General features: G+C 31.8%; 1 protein-coding gene across 1 annotated transcript; it reads left to right on the forward strand.

Annotated features, from left to right (window-relative positions):
• Positions 1 to 11,318: 11,318 nt before the first annotated feature.
• LOC107003488 (pentatricopeptide repeat-containing protein At3g53360, mitochondrial-like) lies at positions 11,319 to 14,022 on the forward strand. Its single transcript, XM_015201831.2, has one exon. The coding sequence runs from the start codon at positions 11,420 to 11,422 to the stop codon at positions 13,526 to 13,528; it is 2,109 nt and encodes a 702-aa protein (XP_015057317.1). The 5' UTR covers positions 11,319 to 11,419; the 3' UTR covers positions 13,529 to 14,022.
• The last annotated feature ends 9,410 nt before the right edge of the window (positions 14,023 to 23,432 follow it).

Consider the following 23,432-nt stretch of genomic DNA (forward strand, 5'->3'; position numbering starts at 1 on the left):
CGTGATGAAGATGCAATGGTTGTTGAAGTTCAACCTCCTTGGAAGATGTATTTTGATGGGGCCTCACATCATGAAGAAGTCGGTGCTGTAGTGATATTTGTCACTTATCAAGAGGAGGTCTTGCCATATTATTCCACCTAAACACAATGTTACTCTAATAATGTTGCACAATATCAAGCCTTAACACTCAGGCTTGAAATTGCGGTTGATTTGAAACAATTGCCATTACATGTTTTTTGGAGACTCTGATTTAGTGATCAATAAAAATTGTTGGGTAGTTATGAAGTGAAAAGTTATTATTGCGCCTCTATAATGACTGTGCATAAAAATTGATTAGATGGCTTGGAGATGTAACTCTTCAACATGTTCCAAGAAAGGAGAATAAGAAAGTTGATGCCTTAGCTGCTTTGACTTCAACATTGACTCTGCTTGGCCATGCCCAAATAACTATATGCCAAAAATGGATAGTAACACGAGTCTTGTAGTTGTTTAACAAGATAATATAGTCCAATGGAGATATTCCTTGATTGCTAAATTGTGCTACATATACTTCCAGAAGATCCAAAGAGAAAGACTGAAATCCATCGTCATGATCCTCAGTTTCATTACTATAAAGATACTCTATATCGAAGATCATTTGAGGGGATTCTCATGCGTTGTTTGAGAGAAGAAGAAGCAAATCAAGCTATGCAAAAAGGTACATTATGGAGGATCGTATAAATTTGGGCCAAATTTGCATTTTCATATAAAAGAATGGGGTATTATTGGCCAACAGTGGTAAAAGATTGCTTGGATTATGCTCAAAGATGTCAATCATGCCAATTTCATGCAAACTTTATGCACCAACCTCCTGATGTATTACATCTGACTATTGAATCTTGGCCATTTGAGGTTTGGGAGCAAGACGTAGTTGGAACACTACTGAAATCTTTTGTGGCCACTTGTACATCCTTGCTGTGTCAGATTACTTCTCAAAACGGGCTGAGATTGTAGCCTCAAAGAATTAAAGAAGGAAAATATTGCAAAGTTCATTAAGGTGAATATCATCTATTTTTTTGGTATTCCTAATTATATACTAACTAGAAATGAAAAACCATTCGCTAATAAATTAATGGATAAGATATGCGACCTTTTTGGCTTCAAACAGTGTAATTCGTCAATGTATTATGCTACTGCAAATGGACTAGCTGAAGCATTTCACAAGACCCTGTGCAAATTGTTAAATAGGGTCGTCTCCAAATCTAAAAGAGATTGGCATAATAGAATGAAAGAAGCTCTTTTAGCATACCGAACGCAGCTGACTCAAGCAACTCCTTATTCTATTGTTTTTGGAACTGAAGCATTCCTTCCACTTGAATGACAAATTCCGTCATTTAGGATTTCCATTCAAGTGGTGCTTGCTGAAGAAGAAAATGCTTGTCTGCACCTTTAAGAGTTAGAACCTCTCGATGAGAAAAGGTTGGAAGCTCAACAAAATCTGGAATACTATTAAGCTCGTCTTTCTCGTGCTTACAATAAAAAGATTCACCTATGGTCCTTCCAAGTTGGTGATCAAGTCCTTGCATTTAGAAGGCCAATTATCATATCTCATAAATCGAAAAGCAAGTTCACCTCAATATGGGATAGACCATACGTCATCCATGAAGTTTATCAATTTTTCAGAGCTTACAAACTTGTGGATGCAGAAGGCTTGCGGATTGGTCCCATCAATGGAAAATTCTTGAAAAAGTACTATACTTGAAGTGACGTCATACTCGTGGCCCGCAGAGTATAAACTGTGTACGTCTTCCATAAACAAATGTTCGCTAGGTTGAAAATATCCAAAGAGGCGGCCTAGGAAAAAGTTAGGACACAAAATAATAATAATAATAATAATAATAATAATATTTCTTTCTTGAACTATAATATGACTTGATCCTCTTCACCGAGTACGTAGGTACTTAGAGTAATCACTCTAAGTTCAGACAAATGAATAAAACAATAAAATAAAATAGGTGGCATTGCGTTATCATCACACTAGCTCTTTAAATCATGTAGCTAGCACATGAGTTCAAACGTGTCACAAATTAACGAATTAGAAGATTATTGAGGTCCTCTATGCAACAAAAAAAAGAAGCTCGTAATAGAAACTCCTATGTCCAGTTATTGATTTTCTCCCGAAGTTGCTCAAAGAGGAATTTGAGCTGACTTTAAACAGCTACTGCGCTAGTCTGGAAATCTTTTGTCCATAATTTTTACATGTGTTCTACACCTATGAGTTATGTTTCCAATGGAACGAGAATCACATCATTTCAAGGCGTCTACGCCGAGTTATTGATTTTCTCTCCAAGTTGCTCAAAGCTGAAGAGTTGAGTGAGACAGAATTGAAGATAACTTTGAAAATATATTTGTACTACTATGGAAGAATTTTGGACGTGATTTTTACATATGATATACGTCTATGAGTTATGTTGCCAAAGAAACAAGAATCACGTCATTTTGAGATTCCTGCAAATCTGTACTAATCCGTAAATCCCATGGATGTGATTTTTATACAGATTGAAGATCTCGAAGTTATCTTTCAAACAAAAAAAGAAGTTCACTATCCTATGTTCCTACTCCACATTATGATTTTTCTTCCACATGTGCGCAAAGCATAAAATTCAAGCAAGCAGATTTTGAGCGAACTTCGAATACAAATAAGTACTAATCCGTAAATCCCATGGACATGATTTTAATATAGATTGAAGATATCGAAGTTACATTTCCAACAAAAAAGGAATATCATCGTTTCGATGCTCCTACTCCATATTATGAAATTTTTTCCACATGTGCGTAAAGCTAAAGAAAGCGAAAAATTTAACCATGCAAATTTTAAGGTGACTTGGAGAAAAATCTGTATTAATACGTACATCCTATGGAGTTTATTTTTATATAGATTGAAATTATCGACGTTATCTTTCAAACAAAAAAAGAATGTCATTATTTCGGCACTCCTACTCTACGTTATGAATTTTCTTCCTTGTGTGTGCAAAGCAGAAAAGTGAACGTTTTGTCGCTATCCTTATATAAACGCTAGCTTATGGAGTCTTTTATTAAATAAGGAAGGTGGCTCATAGAAAGAATCAATCAAATTCAAAATTCAAAACGAGGTGTGCAAAAAAAAGAAAAGAAAGTGATGTGTCTCACGGTTCCAATTGTACGAAGCTTCAAATCAGCATGGTGAAAATTATGGCATATACTCTCGTTCTTGTCATGATGAATAATGTGTCTCACGGTGCCAATTGAATGAAGATTCAAATCGACATGGTGAAAATTATTGCATATACTCTCAAACTTTTCATAATGAATGATGTGTAGACCGTGCTAATTGCACGAAGCTCAAATCGGCATGGTGAAAATTATGGCATATGCTCTATTGCTCGTCATGATGAAAGATGCGTCTCTTGGTGCCAATTGTACGAGGCTTCAAATAGGCATGATGACAAAAAAAGTCTCAGTAAATAAGAAAATCAGTAGGTGGCTCTTCGGTGAAGATGTAGAGAAGTGAACTCATGGATGTTGGCCCAAGTCAATTGGATCGCTAACTTCAAAAAAAATATCAATTTTGATGAATTCACAAGAAATTTGACTTTGATTTTTGGAATATTTTAGACTCAAGAGTCTATTTTCTATATCAAGTCACTCTCCAGTTGAGCTCTCCTACACCAAGATACAAACGTTTTGGTGAGACTCCACAATCTGCAAAACAATAATGATAGAATTGAAGACTAACTTCAAAACATTAGTTCTAGTCAGTCTATGAAAAATTTTACCTTGATTTTTTTTGATATGTTGTAGACTTTTATGTCTAGTTTCTATAGAAATAAGTCGCTCGTCATTCAGAATCTCCTACACCAAGATAGAGACGTTTTGGTGGGATTGCATAGATAGAGCTATGAACAAAAGACATATCTTAGCAAACTTAAAAAATAAATTACCAGATTCTAAAGGGTTTTCGTTTTGAATTTAAGATATGTGGTAGCCCTCTGAGCCTAGTTTCTGAAACATCAAACAAATCATGATTTCAATGTTTTTACAACAAGTTATGAACTTTCTACCGCATGCGTGCCATGGTGAAAAAAAAGTAACAAAAATTGAGGTTTTTATGCCTCAAATGGGCAATCAGTAATTGTAAGAGCATGTGTATTTATAGAAATAAAAAATACATAAATTGTATTCCTACAAATTATGGAAAATTATAATGATGGAAAGTATATTTCCTACAAATTATTAATATTATGATAAATTTACTTAGGAATTAAATTATGGAATTTTTTCATGGAAATCAAATTATGGAAATTCCTTAGAAACCAAATTGTGACAAGTTTTCATAAGATTCAAACTGTGAAATTCTTTTCAAATAATTTAAGTTATGGAGATAACATAGAAACAAAAATATGGTAAGATTTTCTCGGAAACTACACGGGGAGTAAAAAAAATGCCCCGAGGGACAATAGACTCGCTTAATGAGAATTTGAATTTCTTACATTTTATTCAAGTGATTAAACAAAGTTGAATAAAATAATCATTGGCAGGGCATTCAACCCAAAAAGCAACGCCTAAAATTTTTGTGGAAATCAAAGCTCTGTATCACCAAATCAAGATGGTAGACACAATCCTTGCTCATCGAATTGACGGTCATTTTATAGTTGATGATCCAAATAAAATTACCGAAGTATGAAGAAGTGTCATGCGATAAGTCTAATGATCTCTTACGAATTAGAGAATGTTGTCATGAAGACTCTAGTAAATGTTGTCCTTAACATATCGGCATAGTCATTTCTCATGAAGCTTCAAATGTTTCATTAAAGATCAACTAGGAAAAAAAATATTTGCTTCACAAATGCTTCAAGGCTTGTCTTTACAAGTTCAACAAATCGAGCACCCCAACAATCCTCGAAGCAGTGGGCATTTGTAGACAATGAAGTTTATTGATAAATCCATACTAAATTTGGATTAAATCTTAAATTCATGATACGTTGATCAAGTTAATTTACTAGTTAATAAAGTTGGATTTAATATTTAAGTCAAAATTATATGATTTAAATCAAATCCAAATTACATTTGCACCAAGTACATTAAGTTGACGAGATTGCCCAACTCATATTCTTAAGGACCATGGGTCAAAATTGCTCGGAATAAAATACCCTTAAAGCCCTAACTCAAGCTATATAAAGAACTTTTGTTCTGACCAAATGGGCATACACACATATACATACAACATGAATACATAATTGCTCTTCAGTGGTGGTTTGCACATCTTCCGCATACAAAGAAGTCTTCGTTCCAAGTGTTGACCCGCAAGCATTCCGCCAAATCAAGAACATCTGTGAAGAGAAGAATCAGGGGATTTCATATCTTTTTGAGATATTTTATAAAGAATGTAACCTTCGCATTAATTCAAATACAAATATTATTGTTTGATTGCTATTTTTTCCTTTCCTGTTTATTGTATTTCAGGATTGAAACTTTAGACATTTACAGCTTCAAAAGATAAATCTTTTATTAAATTTCAGAAAGTTTATGTCTTCTAACTTAAAGTTTATGTTGTCTACTATTCATATAAGCAATATATGCATTTGTTGTTCATAGTATTTTAACAGTTAATTATTTGTTATAATTTAGTTAACATCATACTTTATGCCTAGGATAAAATGGAGAATTTGGTCTTGAAGGTGTTGCTTTCCGCAGGGAAATTTAGCAGATTCCAATCACACCCAGTAACGATCTTATTAGTTGTCTCATGAATTTTATTTATTTATATCATTTTAATCCTTTTTTATTGCTTTCATACGGTGATTCATGATTTGTGAAAAATGAGTGACACACTTTTTGAAGTGATCAAATGAAATATGACCACAAGTTGCCCCCATTGATTATGTTTTGAACATTGTAACCATGTATTATCACGTTATTCTATCTTATTTAATATTACAATACTTTTTAATTCACTCCATAAAATTTTCTGTATCATATAAGGATGTCAATGTTGTGGGGTGGGAAGGAACGGTTGTTGGGCAAATCAGTATATCTGATAAAATTATAACCCGCCCTGTCCCACATAACATTAATTTTTGGTTTCAACACACCCCGCTTCTGTGAATTGATGGAGATTGAGAGCATGAAGAAGAAGAAGAAGTATATTCAAAGTAATCTGGAAACTTCCCAGTTTGAAGGTTACAATTGTATTGTGTAAAAACAGAAACCCCCTCTTCCTATACCTGCCTATCTATATATATATACATACATATAAGAAAATATAATAACAATTTTAACTAATTCCTAATTAACTTGTTTACTAATTACAATTATACCCTATTATTCAAGTAACACCTTCTTTAATACTCCCCCTCAAGTTTGAAGGCATGAACAAGTTCATTACTCCAAACTTGGATAACAAGTATTCATGTTGAAANCTAACTAACTTGTTTACTAATTACAATTATACCCTATTATTCAAGTAACACCTTCTTTAATACTCCCCCTCAAGTTTGAAGGCATGAACAAGTTCATTACTCCAAACTTGGATAACAAGTATTCATGTTGAGATTTTCCTAATCCTTTAGTTAGCATATCAGCTTCTTGATCCTTTGTATGTAGATACTTTGTTTCAACTAAACCTTGCTGAATCTTCTCACGTATGAAATGACAATCCAACTCAATGTGTTTTGTTCTTTCATGTAGCACTGGATTAGCAGCAATTTGTATTGCTGATTTACTATCACTGTAAACACTGACTGGAGTTTGAATCTTAGCTCCCAACTCTTTGAACAACTTAACTATCCATGTAATCTCAGCTATAGCACTGGCCATACTTCTATACTCAGCTTCAGCTGAGCTTCTGGAGACTGTGGCCTGTTTCTTTGACTTCCAAGAGATCAAAGATTCTCCCATCTTCACCATAAATCCTGAAACTGATCTTCTAGTGTGTAAACAAGCTCCCCAGTCTGCATCACAGTACACCTTTAACTGTTTGGAGCTTTTACTGGACAGTAATACTCCTTGTCCTGCTTGGTTTTTAATGTATCTTACAACTTTGAGTGCAGCATTTAAATGGGATTGTTTTGGCTGATGAAGAAATTGACTAAGTGTTTGTGTAGCAAAAGCAATATCTGGTCTTGTAACATTCAGATATAATAACTTGCCAACTAATCTTCTGTACATTGTTGCATCTTCCAGTAACTTGTCTTCTTTATTCTCTCCATTCACATCATCATACTCTTTAGTAGTTAGTTTAACATATGGATCTAGTGGTGTACTAACTGGTTTAGCAGCACCTAATCCTACTTCAGAAATGATTTCTAAAGTATACTTCCTTTGATGCATTACAATACCTTCTTGTGACCTGGCAAACTCAATTCCAAGAAAGTATCTTAGATCTCCCAAATCCTTCATCTTGAAAGTGTTCAGTAGTATTCTCTTTGTATCCTTTATTAATCTCAGATCATTACCAGTAATCATCATGTCATCTACATATACCAGAATTACCACCAAAGATGCACCAGTCCTTTTTGTAAACAATGAGTAGTCTAGATGACTTTGAACAAAACCAAGATTAATCAGTGCCTCTGTGAGTTTTACATTCCACTGTCTAGGTGCTTGTTTCAAACCATACAAAGATTTAATGAGCTTACACACTGGTTTCTCCCCCTGCACATTAAAGCCTTTAGGAGTTTGAAAACCTTGAGGTAGTGTCATATACACTTCTTCTAGCAGATCACCCTGAAGAAATGCATTTGAAACATCCATTTGATGAACATGCCATTTCTCAGTAGCTGCAAGTGCTAATACACTTCTGATAGTGACCATTTTTACTACTGGAGAGAAGGTTTCTTGATAATCAATACCTTCTCTTTGATTGAATCCTTTGGCAACTAATCGAGCTTTAAACTTATCCACTTCACCTGAGGCTAAATACTTGATCTTGAACACCCATTTGCACCCAATAGCCTTCTTTCCTGGAGGCAATGAAACAATAGTCCAGGTGTTGTTAGCATCCAAGGCTGCAATTTCAGAAGTCATAGCTTCTACCCACCTCTGATCAGAACATGCTTCTTCAAATGTTGATGGCTCAACATTATTCCCAAACTTAGACAGAAATGTTTGGTATGATGTAGGTAAGTGATCATAAGCAACATATTTATCAATAGAGTAGGCTGGCTTGTCTCTAGACTTAAGTTTTGCAGTAGCTACATAGTCTTTCATCCATAGAGGAGCTTTACTATTCCTTGTAGACCTTCTTTGTTCAGTAGTGGACACATCTACTGTAGACATATCAGGTCCATCCTCAGTTGTAGTTGCCTTTCTAGAATCAGTAACCACATCTGCTGAGAATGTGGTAGGAAATAATTGCCATGCTGTAGAAGATGGGATTGCAAAAGGAAATGTAGATTCTCTGAACAACACATCTCTGCTAAGAAAAAAATACTTGTTCTTCAGATCATATAGTATATACCCTTTAGTATTTTCACTATAACCCATATGAACAGCAACTACACTTCTTGGTTGGAACTTATCCTGAATATACATATTCTTGGCAAAACACAAGCAACCTAATACTCTCAAATGTTGAAGTGAAGGTTGTTGCTTATGAAACTTTTCATAAGGTGATTTACCATGTAACACTGGTGTAGGTAGTCTATTTATAATGTATGCAGCACTTAAGACACAGTGTCCCCAAAATTTTATTGGAATATGCCCTTGGAACTTTATTGCTCTAGCTACCTCCAAGATGTGTTTGTGTTTTCTCTCAGCTATGCCATTCTGTTGAGGTGTATGAATACAAGTTCTTTGATGTATAATCCCTAGACTGGTAAACAACTTGTTGCATTCAGCATTCACAAACTCTGAACCATTATCAGTTCTGATTACCTGAACTTTGGAATGAAACTGAGTTTGAACTAAACAAAAGAAGTTTTGTAGCACAACACAAACATCACTTTTCAACTTGATTAGAAATAACCACAGCATTCTTGTACAATCATCAACAATTGTTACAAAGAATCTATTACCATCATATGTAGCAGTATTGAATGGCCCCCATACATCAATATGTAGCAGTTGAAAAACTTGAGTAGACATAGAACTACTATGAACAAAAGGTAGTCTATGTTGTTTTGCTAGTGGACAGATTGTGCAAGTATTTATTTCCTTGGAACATTGAGTAACTGAGAACTTGAGAACTTGTGTTAAGACACTAGGTGAGGTGTGGCCTAATCTTTGGTGCCATAGTAGAACTTTTGAATCTGATATGGATGGGAAAGTTTGAGTTTCTTTATCCTCTTCTGCTGTGAAAGACTGACTTTCTGCTTTGCCTCTACTTACTTTGTGAATAGGTAGATGATAGAGACCTGCATTTTCTCTACCAATCCCCCTCACCTGCCCACTGTAGAGGTCCTGAAATATGACAAAGTCAGGAAAGAAGGAAACAACACAATTTAGATCCTTTGTAAGCTTTGAGACTGACAGCAGATTAAACTTGAAATCAGGAATTAATAGCACATTTTCTATAGTATCTTGTGAAGTCAAATGGCAAGATCCTGTGTGAGTAACTTTGACATTGTCTCCATTTGGCAAATATACTCTTCTAGGTCTATCTGACAATACTTGTTGTTGATAATCAAGTATAGTAGGTAAGGATGTCATATGATTAGTAGCCCCTGAATCAATAATCCACCCCTGTTGTTTATTCCCTACTGTAAGTGCAATGTCATTACCTGTTGAGGATGAATAATCCTGAACTAGATTAGCATTTCCAGCATTGTTAGACTGTGAACTTGATCCTTCTGCTCCTCCTTTAGAATTTGTATGTCCAAGCATTTGAAGTATCTGACTGTACTGATCTTGGATAACACTCATTCCTCTACTATAATCACTACTAGCTACCTTTCCATTGTGATCTTGACTATAAGAGTTGTTGTTTGATCTTTCCTCTCTATTAGAACTATACTCTTCAGTGTATTTTTGTTCTTGATCATTACTAACAGCATTATGAGCTGTATGAAACTGCCTTTTATCATTCTGATTTCTTCCCCTTCCATACATTGATCCTTTCTTCCTTCTTTCAAGACCAGGAGGATATCCATGAAGTTGAAAACAAACAGCTCGAGTATGTCCTGTTCTATTACAATAATCACAATACACATTTGGATCATAGCTAGGCCTTTCTTTAGGTAGAGATGAGTTTCTGGCAGTAAACATTGCATGCAATTCCACTTGCTCACTACTAGTGGTTTGGGTGATTTTACGTTGGCTTTCTCTTTCAATCAACATTGAGTAAGCCTTATTCAGTGAAGGAAGGGGTATCATCATCAAGATCTGGCCTCTAGCTTGATCATACGACTCATTTAGTCCCATAAGAAATTGCAACAACTTTTGATTGTGCATAAACGTAATGAAATTTCTAGAACCAGGACACTCACAACTAGACATGGGAACCAAGCTATCATACTCTACCCACAGCTCCCTCAATCTAGAAAAATATACAGATATAGTGCCCATACCTTGACTGATTGTAGCAATTTCTTTGTGTAACTGATAGATTCGACTCCCATCCACTTTATCATATCTTTCACACAGTTCCTTCCATACTTCTGCTGCATTTGTTGAGTAAACAATTCCACTAAGCAGCTCTTTTGATACACAATTCATAATCCATGATAGAACAATGGCATTGCATCGTTCCCACAGATTCTTTAAGTTTTCTCCATATGCTTCCTTCTTGCAAGATCCATCGATGAATCCTAGCTTGTTTCTTCCTAGAATAGCTATTTTCATAGCTCTGCTCCATACTGAGAAGTTCTCTGATCCAGATAGCTGGATCGAAACCAACATAACACCTGAGTTATCAATGTTATTCAAGAACAATGGATGATTATGACTCAATTTTTCTGGGAGTTCATTGTCAACGACTGCCATTGCTGCTGCTTCAATCTTCCAGAATTAATTTGACCAAGCTTTGATTGAATTTACTGCACAAGCTCTGATACCATGTGAATTGATGGAGATTGAGAGCATGAAGAAGAAGAAGAAGTATATTCAAAGTAATCTGGAAACTTCCCAGTTTGAAGGTTACAATTGTATTGTGTAAAAACAGAAACCCCCTCTTCCTATACCTGCCTATCTATATATATATACATACATATAAGAAAATATAATAACAATTTTAACTAATTCCTAACTAACTTGTTTACTAATTACAATTATACCCTATTATTCAAGTAACACCTTCTTTAATAAAAACAAACATCTCTAGTAAAAAAAATAAAATATTATACTTAAAAAAAAAAATCATAAATATCATATACTCTCAAATTTGAAGAAATTATCTTAGCCTAAAAATTTATTTATCAAAATCTTATTTTTAATTTCACTTTAATTACTATTACTCTGTTCTTTCATGTCCTTCATTCAACTCCTTCGTGGATGTACAAGCTCAAAATCCCTCTTTAATGGCAAATCACTCCATGCTCAGCTGCTCAAACTTGGGTCCCTAAAAGCTGACATTTTTACAAACAATCACTTGCTTACAATGTACTTAAAACTCAATCAATTTGATGATGCACAACAACTGTTCGACAGAATGCCTGAACGAAATATTATTTCTTGGACAACATTGATTTCCACTTATAGTCAATTGGGTATGTATGAAAAGGCTTTGGGGTGCTTTAGATCAATGAATCTTGAAGATGGGTTTGGGCCAAATGGTTATACGTATGTAGCTGCTTTATCAGCTTGTAGTAGTTTAGGAGCTGAAAGAACAGGGAAGGAGTTACATGGAAGGATGTTGAGAACAGAGGAGAGTTTAAATAGTTTTGTGAGTAATTGTTTGGTTAATTTTTATGGGAAATGTGGGTTGTTGAAATCAGCTAGGATTGTTTTTTATGGAATTTTGGAACCTAATTCTGTTACTTGGGCTTCTTTGATTTCTTGTTATTTTCATTGTGGTGAGTATGGAGAAGGGTTGAACATGTTCGTGTTGTCGTTGAGGGGAGGGGTGATTGTGAATGAGTTTTTCTGTGGGAGTGTTTTGGGTGCTTGTGCTGTGGTAAAAAGTTTGCAACTTGGGATGCAAATTCATGGTTTGATTGTTAAATTGAGTTTGGGGATGGATCAGTTTGTGGTCACTGGTTTGATTAATTTTTACGCTAAATGTGGTCGATTAGAATTGGCACGTCAAGCTTTTGATGAGGCAGATGGACCGGAGTTGCATGCTTGGACTGCGATTATTGGAGGTTGTGTGCAGTTAGGGAGTGGAAGAGAGGCTATTGAACTTTTCTGTAAGTTGCTTTCCTCGGGGTTGAAACCAAGCGAGAGAACATTTTCATCTGTTATTGGAGCTTTTGCTGATGTAAAAGAAGTTAGAGTTGGAAAACAGATTCATTGCCGGACTGTAAAAATGGGATTCAACTCGTTTAGTTTTGTATGCAATGCTTTGTTGGACTTTTACTCCAAAAGTGACTTGTTTGAGGAATCATTAAAGCTCTTTCAAGAAATGAAAGAACATGATGTTGTTAGCTGGAATACGTTAATAGCTGGATGTGTGAGCTCAAGTCGGTATGAAGAAGCTTTGAGATTTCTCAGGGAAATGTTGCTTGAAGGTTTTGAACCGAGTCTATACACATATTCTAGCATTTTGAGCATTTGTGGAGATTTACCAGCTATTGAATGGGGCAAGCAAACCCATTGCCGTGTACTGAAGTCTAGATTGGATTCCAATGTGGTTGTTGACAGCGCCCTCATTGATATGTATGCTAAATGTGGACGACTTGGTTATGCACGTAGAGTTTTTGACATCCTTCCCGTGAAAAACTTGGTATCTTGGAACACCATGGTTGTAGGATACGCCCACCATGGGTTTGGGAAAGAAGCTTTGGAAATTTATGGTATGATGCAGAGCAGTGGGGTTAAACCTAACGACATTACATTTCTTGGAGTATTATCTGCCTGTGGACACGTTGGACTTTTAGACGAAGGACTTCACCATTTCACTAGCATGACTAAGGTGCATGGAATCATTCCAAGGACTGATCACTTGGCTTGTGTAGTCAGTCTTTTCGCACGCAAAGGAAAAACAAAAGAAGCTTATCGTTTCATAAAGAGCTTTTCAGTGGAACCGGATAAGGTAGTATGGCGTTGTCTCTTGTCTGGTTGCAAAGCTAACAGAGACTTTGTCTTGGGGAAATATGCTGCTGAAAAGATTCTAGATATCGATCCTGATGATACTTCAGCCTACATTGTATTATCTAACATTTACGCGGAGTTACAGATGTGGGATGAAACAGCTAAGATTAGGAAACTGATAAACGCGAAGGCATTAAAGAAGGAAACTGGACATAGTTGGATTGAATTACAGAACAAAATGTATACATTCTCGGCATGTAATATCATGTCCCTTCAAGAAAGTTATCTGCAGCAAGTTTTGACTGGATTGACAGCCCAATTGTTTGATTCAGGTTATGTCCCTGATCTCATGTTTTCGCTGAGTTTTGAGGAGCAAGTTATCTGATAACGAGTTATCCAAATGTTCTTGGATAACTCATTATCAGACTACAATGAATCGATAGTGGTGAAACCGCATTATGTGAGAGGTAAACACTCAATAAGGTTAACTCCTTATGACTTCAATATGTTGCTAGCAAACTCGGTCCCAAGCCCGAATAAAGGAGGAGGGTTATAGTCGATTGACTAGCCACATAGAGATAGTCTTAACTACGAAGATCGTAAGAGGATTCATATTATCGATCCTAACCAGATTGCTAGCAGGAGTTAGTTACTATTGAGATGTCAACTAATATCCATACTTGGGCCTACTCTGGTTGACCATCACCAACACATTAATGCCCCCTAGGGATTGGGGAGAAATGATTTTGTAGGGCACTTATAATTTCTTCTTTTTTTCAAGTTTTATGGTCTTTTCATAAAAAAAATTTCGTTTTTACGGAAATTTAAAAAGATTATTTTCTTCTATTCAATTTGTAAGATGGCAAGAGATTTCATTTTCTCGTTTGCTCTGATTTCTGGCACAAAGTGAACTTCATGAATTATTTGATACTTATGATTTATTTGGTTCATTATGTTAAAAATATGGAATTTCTTGTAAGCACACAAAGAGGAGTGTTAAATATATGAATCAAAATAAATTATATTATTAAACAAGGTATATTAATACGATGAAATTGTTTTATTTTTAATCAGAAATCTCAAATTTGAACTTTAAATATAGATAAAATTATGTCGAAAATGTCATTCCTGAATAAATCTTCTGATGTACGATTTAAATTTAATCAAAATCTCCGTATTCCAAACATCAAATATGATTTTATTTATAAATATGAATTATATTTAAATATGTTGATTTTCACCTCAACTAGCAAGTAAATATATCAACATCAAGAGTACATGTCCTAGATATATTATTTTGAACTCAACTAATAACTAAACACTTTAACATGTTTCTATAGTGTTTCGTGCACGTTTTAGGTTTATCTGACATGAAGCTTGAAAGTTATCTGATTGATATTTTGTAAGTTGGAGTGTTTAACTAATATACTTTCAATTAAGTCGAAGTGTGTAAATAATATTCACACTCAAAATTAAAGTGTATGATTTAATTAGGTTATAGCCTATCAATTGACTACAAGTTAATGCGCCTATCTACTTTATTAGTATGCTTATAATATAATTTGAATGTTAATACAATATTAATATTTGTTTTAGAGAGATTTGTATATATTAAGGAAAAAATAAAAGTACCTTCCTAGACTAAATTAAAATATTTCTGAATTCATTTTTTTTTTAATTTTTTTTATATCTTTTTCACTTACTTGACATTCAAATGTCTCTCATCCATGTCTACTCCATGAAGACAAGTTAAAAGGTATATAAAAATGAGTTCAGAAAGTAACATGACCTTAGTGTAGTTAATTAAGTGTGTTTTTGAAATTTAAGTCATAGCGTAAGACTACTTATGACTTATCCCTTACATTTTAAGAAATATTCAACATCACGATACTGATACAAGTATTGATGACTAATTTTTGTTTTAATCATTAATAACAAGCTCGAAATTCGACATGTGGAGAAAATGAGAACAAAGGACCCATTAAAGAAAAAGATGGCAATAGAGAAGAAAGATGACAAGAAAACAGCAACAAGAAAGAGGCAAAGGACCAAAATGCAAATGCTAGGTATATGTATTATATGCATAAACACATTAAATAACAAAAATTACGAGTTTAAGTTGTATATATTATTCGTAAAAAGTTGTTTGACAATAAATTTAGGAATAATATGACTTTACATAACTATCGATCTAGTCAAATAGATTCACGTAAAACAATATTATATCTTATAAGATTATTAATAATATAGTCTCAAAATAATGTATTCATTTATATATGAACTATTTAAATGAAGGATTTGATATTTCTTTTTTTCTTTCTTAGGCATGGCGGAGCAAAGGGCTACACCACTACCGGTGAGCCGGAATACTCAACAACCGCGTATGATCCAACCAACGATACGATTGGAGGTGGAGGTGGAGGTGGAGGTCCGATACTTTTCGATCATCCAACCATAAAAACTCAGGATTCTAGTTTTCCTTGTTGATTCATGATACCTATGATCGATCGAGAGAATTGATTTTTTAGGTCATCGATCATATCCTTGAAAATAGATATTATTACCATTTGCATGTTCATAATTGAATGAACGATTATCTAGGTTATTATGATCTTTCAGTATGAAAGACCTAACTGACGATTTGAGAAATCAACCTTACTTAAGCTGGACTTTTCAACTATAAAAAAGATAGTAAAATAGAAACAAGATAAATAAATAAAGATAGTATAATTGTTTTATACTAAACATATTGTATGAACCTATATGATCACCAAAAAGTTGAAACATTATTTAATATTTACATAGTTTTTCTACCAACAGAAATTGTAGTATTAAAATAGATCCATTCTCCATGCATATTGATTCCCCATCTTGAATCTTGAAGCCCTTTATATTCACAAAACATAAAAAGAAAAATATATTAAACTAATATTTTATTGATAAGAAATATGGCTTTCAAATTAAGTTCCGAATAAGTGAATGTTGTCAAATCAAGTAAGATTAATGTCATACGTAAAAAGAAAGACATAAAATAAATAGAGTTTACGTATATTTTCGTTAATTCATAAACAAGATCTATATATTCGATTAAAAAAAAAAAAGGAAACTATAGAATATATATTACCAGTCCATAAGGATGATTGAATCACTTGAGACCAAGGGCTTTCTCCTCAGCTGTCACAATTTCCTTCTCCATCTTTATTTTGCATGCAAATAATAATGTTAGTAGACATTTAATACATACATTTTAAGCATAATAAAAAAATAAATATTGAAAAGCGGTGATTAGATAAGACATCACATATTTTTATTTTATCGAGGATACAAACTTAAATAGAAGAGCATGAAGGACGAGGATTATCAGTTAGTGGGTAGGAGAGTAGTCGAGCGTTTTTCTCTTTCTTGTGATAGAGTGGAGTTCGAGGCTAGTACATCGATCTATCGATTTTCTTACTAGTATTATTATTTTTATTCTAGCATTATCTTATCCTTCAATTTTACGATTTACTTCATTTACTTTAACTATCTACGCTCTTTTACCATTTTCTTCATTTTTTTCACTCTTGCTCTTCTTTATTCTTGATCTGAGGGTCGTTTATCGAAAATCACCTCTCTACCCCTTAAGAATGATCAGTACGGTCTTTGACTCTTTGTATACCTCATCCTCCCTAGGTACATACCTCACCCGTGGGCCGGGATTATACTGAATATGTTATTATTTTGTGCTTTTTTTACAACATAACTTATACTTTTTGATGATCACACACTTCAAAGAGAGAAAACGTTAAGATTACTAATTGAAATTAAAGAACATAGACATATAGATATAGGCATGATATTATAGTACCTTCATAAAGCTTCTAAATTTGATATGAAGTTCACGATATGCTTTATTCAGGTTTTTTACTGCTTGCAAACACCTACACAAAATACCAACACAACAAAACTAAGATCTTTGATCTATAAAAATTGATTTCAAATAAAAAATATTACATATCAAGATGTAGATAAATTAAATATTGAGTTAATGTAGAAAGAATCATACTCATTCTTAGACTTTTTATCAATTGCTTCAATGAAATTAGAGCATTCATTCATAATAGTACATGCTCCAATACTGCACAAAAGAAATTGAACAATTAAATCTGAATTCACTATAAGAAAACTGTGAATAATTAAATGGGGATTTTTACTATATCAAAAATGATTATTAGCGGCAATTAACGCTTTTTGTATATGTTCTTAAAGCTTTTAGCGATATTGGTTCTAATGACACTTAACTAATGCCGGTAAAGACCTTAGCACTTTTTATTAATGCCGCTAAAAGTTGTTTTTGTTGTAATGTTTTCTGGGAATTAGTACTCCCTCCGTTTTCACAAAGAATGACATGGTTTGACTAAACACGGAGTTTAAGAGTATAAAGAATACTTTTGAATCTTGCGGTCCTATTAGGTCAAATGTACAAAATTACCCTTTGATCTTGTGACCTTTAATATGACACGTGTAAAACTAAAATCTTTTTGAAACGGATGGAGTATGAAAATTCATAGGAAACTTAAAAAAGAATTCGTATCGCTACCTTAAAAGAAACAACAACTCACCATGATGAACTTCCTTTCAGCTGGAGACAATACATATTTAAGAGATCGAAATCCACAACAGATGCTGATGATGCTGATGATGATGACGATGATGATGACTTACTGGAAAGTAAAACAAGTCATATTCAACAACCATATTAATCAAAATGAAGATCAAATTGACTTGTAAAAAATAATGAAAAACACATACAGAGTCAAAATCAGGTTCTTTATAACAGAGAGAGCATCCCGGAAAAAAATAAAAACTGAATTCCGGAAGAAGGAAGGAGGTTTTTCCTTCTTCATCAACAAGTAAACGGATCGAAATTGGCTATTAACCATACCCTGCAAAAAGCACCCCAAAAGAGTGAAAAAAACGATCATATGTTGTTTGAACTCTTCAAAAATGCATCAGACATAAATGCAGCGTTATTTTTGGAGAGTCCAAGCAACATAATTTAAACGAGTCACTACAACAAAAATAATCATTAGCAACAATTAATTCTTAATTGCCGCTAAATATGTATTTTTAGCAGCAATTGTCACTCTTTATATATGTCCCTAAAGCCTTTAACGACATTGGCTCTAATGACACTTAACTAATGTCTGTAAAAACTTTAGCATTCTTTATTAATATCAATATTTAATGCTGCTAAAAGTTATTTTTGTTGTAGTAATATAATAAGGTACTAAAAAGTGCAATACCTCATCTTCGAGTGATTGAATGAGTGTAAGTATATGCATTTTATTGCTTTCGAGAATCTACACAAAAATAACTTTTATCATATATAAACAGTATAATTTTACATCAATAAATATCGATGTTATTGAACGTACCTCGTTCTCGAAGGACTGACATAATTGGTTAAATGCCAATTTATCGACTTTCTCAAACTCATCCTCCATAATCTGATGTGTATCACAAGAAGAATCATAGTGGAAAGTTCTAGAAATAATTAGCGTTGAGTTATAATTTTGAGTTTAAAAGTTCGAAATCCTACAAAATACAACTTTTTCTATATCAAAATAAATGTCAATCTTATAAAATTCAATTTCATAATACAAAAACTTACTATAAATTTTTAAAAAAATATATTTACCTCATCCTCAAGATGCTGAATAATCCAACTATTTTTCAATGTCTCGATGTCCACAAGCTGCACACAAAATGTGAATATGTATTAAAAGAAGAATCATGAAAAAAAAAAATCAAGAAACTTCGGATTTTGATAAAATTATTAAATATAAATACAACATTTAACTTAAAACTATTGAGTTTTATCGAAAATGTTGTTATTGATTACCTCTCCGTCAAGAAAATTTTGATTGGGTGATTTGTCATCCATTATTGTAAACTCGAAACCCAAAAAATCTTAGAGAAAATAGAATTTGAGTAGTGAGTGACTGCTTTTTTTGGTTCTGTATCAAACTAACACACTTAAATAGAAACGAATACTTATTTTCAACTCTTTAGCTTATTCCCATAACTATTTTTTCCTTTTTTAAATTTCATTTATCTCAACCTCATTTACATAATTATTTTTCCTTTTTGTCAAATAAAAGTCAATTATACATATTCTTTAAGAAGCAAATGATAATTTAACTATATTTGGCATTGAGAAATTAGTAGTAAGTAGTAATAATTACTTTGCCTTTTTAGGAACTCATTCATTATATTAATCAAATTTGAGATATGATTAAAAAAATAATTAGTAAGTACTAATTACGTTTCGTAACTCTATATTTATATTAAATCAATAAGTATAAAAAAAGTTTTTCAAAATACAAATTATTGTAGGAAGCTTTTGTTATTCAGTTTTCTAATTGTATAAATTCAAAAGTTGTATATATTCGGTCCCTGATTGAATAAATTTTTAAAATCTATATAATTTGATTCCTAATTATATAAATTTAGAATTTGTATGATCCTGCTACTGATTGTATAAATTCAGAATTCGTATATTTTTACTGTAGCTATTTATATAAATTAGTGAATTCTATCAAATGAATAGATATGTATACGTAAAAAAAAGAAAAGACTCCTAGAATGACATAGACAATTAATAGAGTTTAGGTATATTATTGTTAATCTATGAACAATGTATCGAAAAAGAATTAAGAGAAAAGAAAGCACCAGTATTGATCAATAGATCATTTCTCGAAATAAACGAAAGGTGAAACATAAATCATGGATCAACTAAGTCACAAGAAGCAAGTATAAACATTCAATTTTGTCTGATAACATCTAACGCTATGCATATCAAAGAAACAGGTTCATATATTATTTTATATCAATGTCAAGTAAACATTTAGGAATTCGCTATTAATTAATCATACCCTAAAAAAAGCACACCAAATAGTGAAAATATCTTTATGTTACTTGGACTCTTCAAAATATCGATAAATTCATGTTAGACATGCATCATTATTTTTAAAAAATCCAAACATTATAATTTAAACGAGTATAAATTTCAGATAAATTATAGTAAGATATTGTGCAACATCTTTGGTATACTCATCCTCAAGTGATTGAATGAGTGCACTTACATGCATTTTATTTGTTTCAAGAACCTATACAGAAATAATTTTAATTATATATAAATAGTATAATTTTACACTAATAAGTATTGATGCTATAATTTTAATTATATATAAATAGTATAATTTTACACTAATAGTATTGATGCCATTGAACATACCTCGCTCTCAAAGGACTGATATATTTGGTTTAGTTCCAATTCATCCACTTTCTCAAGTTCACCGTCCATAACCTGTATATAAAACGTGATGTGTATCGCATAAAATTAAAAAAAAATTGTTTTAAAGTTTTTTTTATCTACATGTTAATCAAGATATTTGAGGGATTAGGTACTATTCACTGACAATGGACAAAAAAATTATACTGTTAATTTATCTTTAGATATATCATCAATATCTTTACATATAATTAATATTTAAATACAAATATCTTTACATATAATTGATATAATCAATATATTTTTTGTTATTTTTATTTAAATATTAATAATATATAAAAAAAAATACTTAATAAACTTTCTTCTTTGGGTTTCTTCAAAACAAAAATCTTTTTATTTCTCCCTACCTTGTATCCATAATTATTTATTCTAGCAAACTTTGTTATCATGCATAAATACAAAGTTGTATAACTATACATTCCCTTGGCCCTCTTCACCGTCGTAGCATAATCAAAATTTTCACTAAAAAAATTAAAATATAAAAAGCGTAACACACGAAAAAATCAACATACCTCATTCTCAAGATGCTCAAAGATCTTACTTTTTTTCGATCTTTCGATGTCAACAAGCTACACACCAAAAAATAAATACGTTTCACAAGAAAAATCATTTTAAAAGTTCTAAAAACATCGAGCTATAATTTTAAATTTATCAAAAAAAGAATGTTAATAAATTATTTAATACAAATGTATCTTTAAATACACAATATAATATTTCACTCAAAACTATGAAGTTCTACCGAAACAATAATCAATAATTTTGTTATTGTTGTACCTCTTCATCAAGAATATGTTGATCGAGTGAGTTGTTATCCATTCTTTTAGATTTAAAATTCAAAAGTCAGAAATAAATAAACAAAAATTGAACAGTGAATTACTTTTTTTTCTATTCTCAATCAAATTAACGCACTTAAATAAGATTAAGTATTTATTTACCTTCACTAAAGACAAAATTGTCTTCTTAATTTGACTTTTTGTAATTCTCTAACTAAGCTTGTTCACATATTTATTTTCCTTTTTTTATATTTTATATCTTACAATCTTGTTTCTATAATTATTTTTCCTTTTTTTTTTCTACAAAGAGTCAAAGGGCACTTCAGATAAATCTAAGAAATATTTCCTTTTTTTACTTTTACTTGTTAATGATATATTTTTATATATAAGTAATAGAATAATAACTATGTCAATCTTTGAATATTATAAATTCAAAGTTTTGGATTTTAAGAAATAACTATAGTTAATTATATACATAAATTTAAAAAATAAATAATAAATTATCTTTTAATTTTTAGCTTGAACAAATAAAAAGAAACATCTACTTTCAGTATTGTAATCAAATAAAAATAATTATGACTATGAAATAAATTAATCATTAATTTAATTCTAATGTTTCATGTAAAAATTTATCCATGAGTGCTTGTAAGAACTAAAACTTATAACGTTCTTATTTTTTATATCATAAAAAAGTGCAAAAACACAACAAATTAAGAAAATGAGGCATACAGCAATCTTCTTACGCTCTATTATTAGAATAAAATAAGCTTTATTGATGAACTAATTAATTTCAAAAAATTATACTTATAAAAGATGGATCACCCTGATATTTATACACATAAATTCTTTTCCCAATGAAATAAATTAAATTTCTTATCATATTACATATGAAAAGTAGCATAAATAAAGATAAACTATAAAAATAAATTTACCAATATTTAAAAACGATATGCACTCATTAAAATTAGTGAAATTTAAAATTAAGAGTTAAAAAGGATAATATATTAATGGGATAATCGTATATAATAGCAAACTAATAACCTAAAATAAATGGAGTAGTTACAGTTTGATTTAATTGTGCTCCATAGCAAACGTTAGCCAAAGTTTGCCAGTCGTCTCTCTCCCAAAAATATCGCTAGCCACTCTCCCGTTCTCGCTCGCCACTCTCCCTCTACTCGCCTCTCTCGCTTTATACACAGAAGTATATAAATTATGTTTCTGTCTTGTATAAAGCGAGAGAAAATTGTATATACACATGCAAAAACATATATCGTCGTGCTATACACTTAATTATACAATTTACAGACATTTTACTTCAATTCAATTGTAGACAAATGCAAATTTTATACAAATATAGCAGAGAAAAAGGCCAACGAATTATACAATTGCAGTAAAATACAATTTTCTCTCGCTTTATACAACAGAAGTGTATAAATTGAGTTTCTGTTTTTGTATAAAGCGAGAGAAAAACATATATCTTCTTCCTATACACTTATAATTATGCAATACACATACATTTTACTTCGATTCAATTGTATGCAAAGCAAATTTTATACAAATATTGCAGCGAAATAGACAGTGAATTATACAATTGTGCATTATACAATTGCAGTGAAATAAGATAGCGAATTATACAACTACAGCGAAATAGACCAGTGAATTATACAATTTAGGCCAGCGAATTATACAATTGTATATGTATAGCGAATTATACAGTTTCTATGTTTGCTATGAAGCGCAATTATGCAAACTTTGCTATAGCATACAAATATGAATTTTTTGTTTGCTATATGTGAAAGTTATACTCACTTAATTATCAAATATAAATATAATTCGAACAAAAATACTATTTAAATTTAAAAAATCTTACCTTATTATATATGGAAAGTAGCCTGAACAAAAATATAACTAAATTTTTTTTATCAAATACTTGAAAATGATATGCACTCAAATTAGTGAAATTTAAAATTTCGAGTTAAAAAAGGGAAATATTTTAATATACTTACTTAATTTTACCATTTTAATTTTCAAATATAAATATGATTTGAAAAATTATTAGTTGCCTACAAAAAAATTCAAATTATTTAGGAGAAATAAGACACAAGTATCTTCACAAACTATATTCAAAATTTCATCAACATATCTCATCTTTTTCGTACTATATATAACCTCAGATTATA

Source organism: Solanum pennellii, chromosome 11 (genome assembly GCF_001406875.1).
Source record: "Solanum pennellii chromosome 11, SPENNV200".
Classification (NCBI taxonomy): Eukaryota; Viridiplantae; Streptophyta; class Magnoliopsida; order Solanales; family Solanaceae; genus Solanum; species Solanum pennellii.

Excerpts from the sequence above, each read along its gene's own strand:
- LOC107003488 (XM_015201831.2), top strand. The coding sequence starts at position 11,420 with ATGTCCTTCATTCAACTCCTTCGTGGATGTACAAGCTCAAAATCCCTC.